The 1,979-nt window shown below is 35.6% G+C and overlaps 1 protein-coding gene across 1 annotated transcript in view; it reads left to right on the top strand.

The window, feature by feature from the left end:
• The window catches only part of LOC107578500 (gamma-tubulin complex component 3 homolog), a gene marked incomplete at both ends in the record, with an annotated part of 6,911 nt that overhangs the window by 639 nt on the left and 4,293 nt on the right, over positions 1-1,979 (top strand). Inside the window, one exon of the mRNA XM_016264452.1 lies at positions 1,762-1,887. Within this exon, the coding sequence (XP_016119938.1) occupies positions 1,762-1,887 (126 nt within the window). The remainder of the gene's footprint in view (positions 1-1,761; positions 1,888-1,979) is intronic.

Below are 1,979 nucleotides of genomic sequence, written 5' to 3'. Positions count from 1 at the left end.
TGACACTGCAGACTGGAGTAATGATGCTGAAAATTCAGCTTTGCCTTCACGGGAATAAATTACATTTTAAAATACGTTAAAATAGGAAACGGTTCTTTTCGAACTCAACCATTTTTATTGTATTTTTCATCAAATAAATGCCTTGGTGTGCATAAGGAACTTCAAAAAACAGTAGTGTATATTAGCATAAAATGATAAATGAAGAAAGAAGTTTGTTGTATAATTATGAATGGAGTGTGAAGTTAACGAGAATGTTCACAATATTAGCTTGTTGTGTTCTTATGAAGCAGGTTTTTAATTACTCATTTAAGTGGCACCAAAAGTAAAAAGCCGATGCAGTTGAATTTAATCATAATGAACAGCAAATCAAATCACTCATTCAGCCATTCATAATGACTATATTGTGAAGAAAATGAACAAAGCAAGTAAAACATACGTTTCTGATTTTTTGATTTATTGGCATAAAACACTACTTTTTGCTAGATTTTTAAGTTCTTCGTTTATTTACTTACCCACTTCAGCTACACTGAGATGTTGGGAAAGTAATTATTAGCAGAATGTTCTAGTATAGCACTTCTTATAAAAGTACTTGTAATGTGATTTCTTATTACACAAACTTAAGTAGGGGCATCTGTAGTTACTTGTGTAAGTGCATAATGGGAAATATAGAAGCATTGATCTCACCATCAGTTGCTTCTGTCTGGCTACAACCCACGTGGACTCATGAATCCATTTGAGCCAAGTGGCTCCCAAGGCCTTTTCCTTTTTTTTTTTTTTTTTTACATTCCTGGCAGATGTTGATGGTGAATAATGGTTGATCGATCAGGTGTCCTTTTTAAGTGACACTTTTAAAATGGTGCGTCTATTTGTTTGGAAAAGAACAATGTGCTTTTTATGTCCAGTGAGATGTGCTGGATAAGCAGACACTCTGATGGGCCAGAGCAGTTTGTGTTTGTTCTGGCTGTGACGTGTATATTGTACTAAAACCATTAGACAACAGATGGAGAAGAATGCTTGAAGACCTCTCATAAAACCTAAGAATAAACCTCTATGTCAGGGTCACTTTTTATGCACTATATGTTTATATAAAGCATAGAATCAATCTTAATATGAGGGCATTTCATGAAATTTAGCCAGAAGACATTAGTTGAACTAATCCAACTAATCTATGGATCATTGTTTTATGAACCTCATTTTGTTTTGCATATTTCCTTAGAGTTCTTTGAGAATCTGTAAGAAATCAACCCTTCGTAATGGTGTTCAGTCTGAGATTTGCTGTAGCTTCTTTGTTCATCTCACTCTGGGGAAGAAAAGTAAAAGAACTGGTTGTCTGTTTAGTAACCGCTTGCTTTGAAGGAATCTTGGTGACCTTTACAATTGAACACTTAATCAAAGGCTAAAATGGGCCTTTTATTAAAAGCGATTAAAGAGTTTTTGTGTTGAATGGAACGGATGTCTCTCACAAAGAGCCAAAATAAGTGAAAGTCGAGATTAGCCAAAGCCATTTCTTCGAACTGATGAGATGTCTTTGGCTCTTTGCCACTGTGTCACAAGGGCAGATTACATACTGGCCACTAAAACACCTACACTAAAACACACTCTGATTTCCCACACTTTTCCTACAGCAGATATTTTAGTTTAATTAAAAAATATAAAATAAATAAATGTCAGTCATTTTGCCTATAGTCTGTTATTGTCGGGTCATAAACTCCTGCTCTGCATGTTGTAAGACAGTTAATAATTGTATGGCTTGTCCTTTAGGTGCCACTGTGTAAGTCTCTGAGAGACACTAGCAGCAGGCTGGCAGAGCTCGGCTGGCTCCACAACAAGATTAGAAAATATACAGATTCCCACAGCCTGGATCGAGCCTTTGGCCTAGTCGGACAGGTAGGAAATGTGACACGACTGGAAATGAACATATCATATGTATCCTTAACCCTTACATAAATCTTTTAATGCAAGATAATACATTTTAAACT

Source organism: Sinocyclocheilus grahami, unplaced genomic scaffold (assembly GCF_001515645.1).
Source record: "Sinocyclocheilus grahami isolate Dianchi unplaced genomic scaffold, SAMN03320097.WGS_v1.1 scaffold10567.1, whole genome shotgun sequence".
Classification (NCBI taxonomy): Eukaryota; Metazoa; Chordata; class Actinopteri; order Cypriniformes; family Cyprinidae; genus Sinocyclocheilus; species Sinocyclocheilus grahami.
The sequence above is the reverse complement of the archived record's forward strand: the minus strand, read 5'-3'. Positions and strand labels throughout refer to the sequence as shown.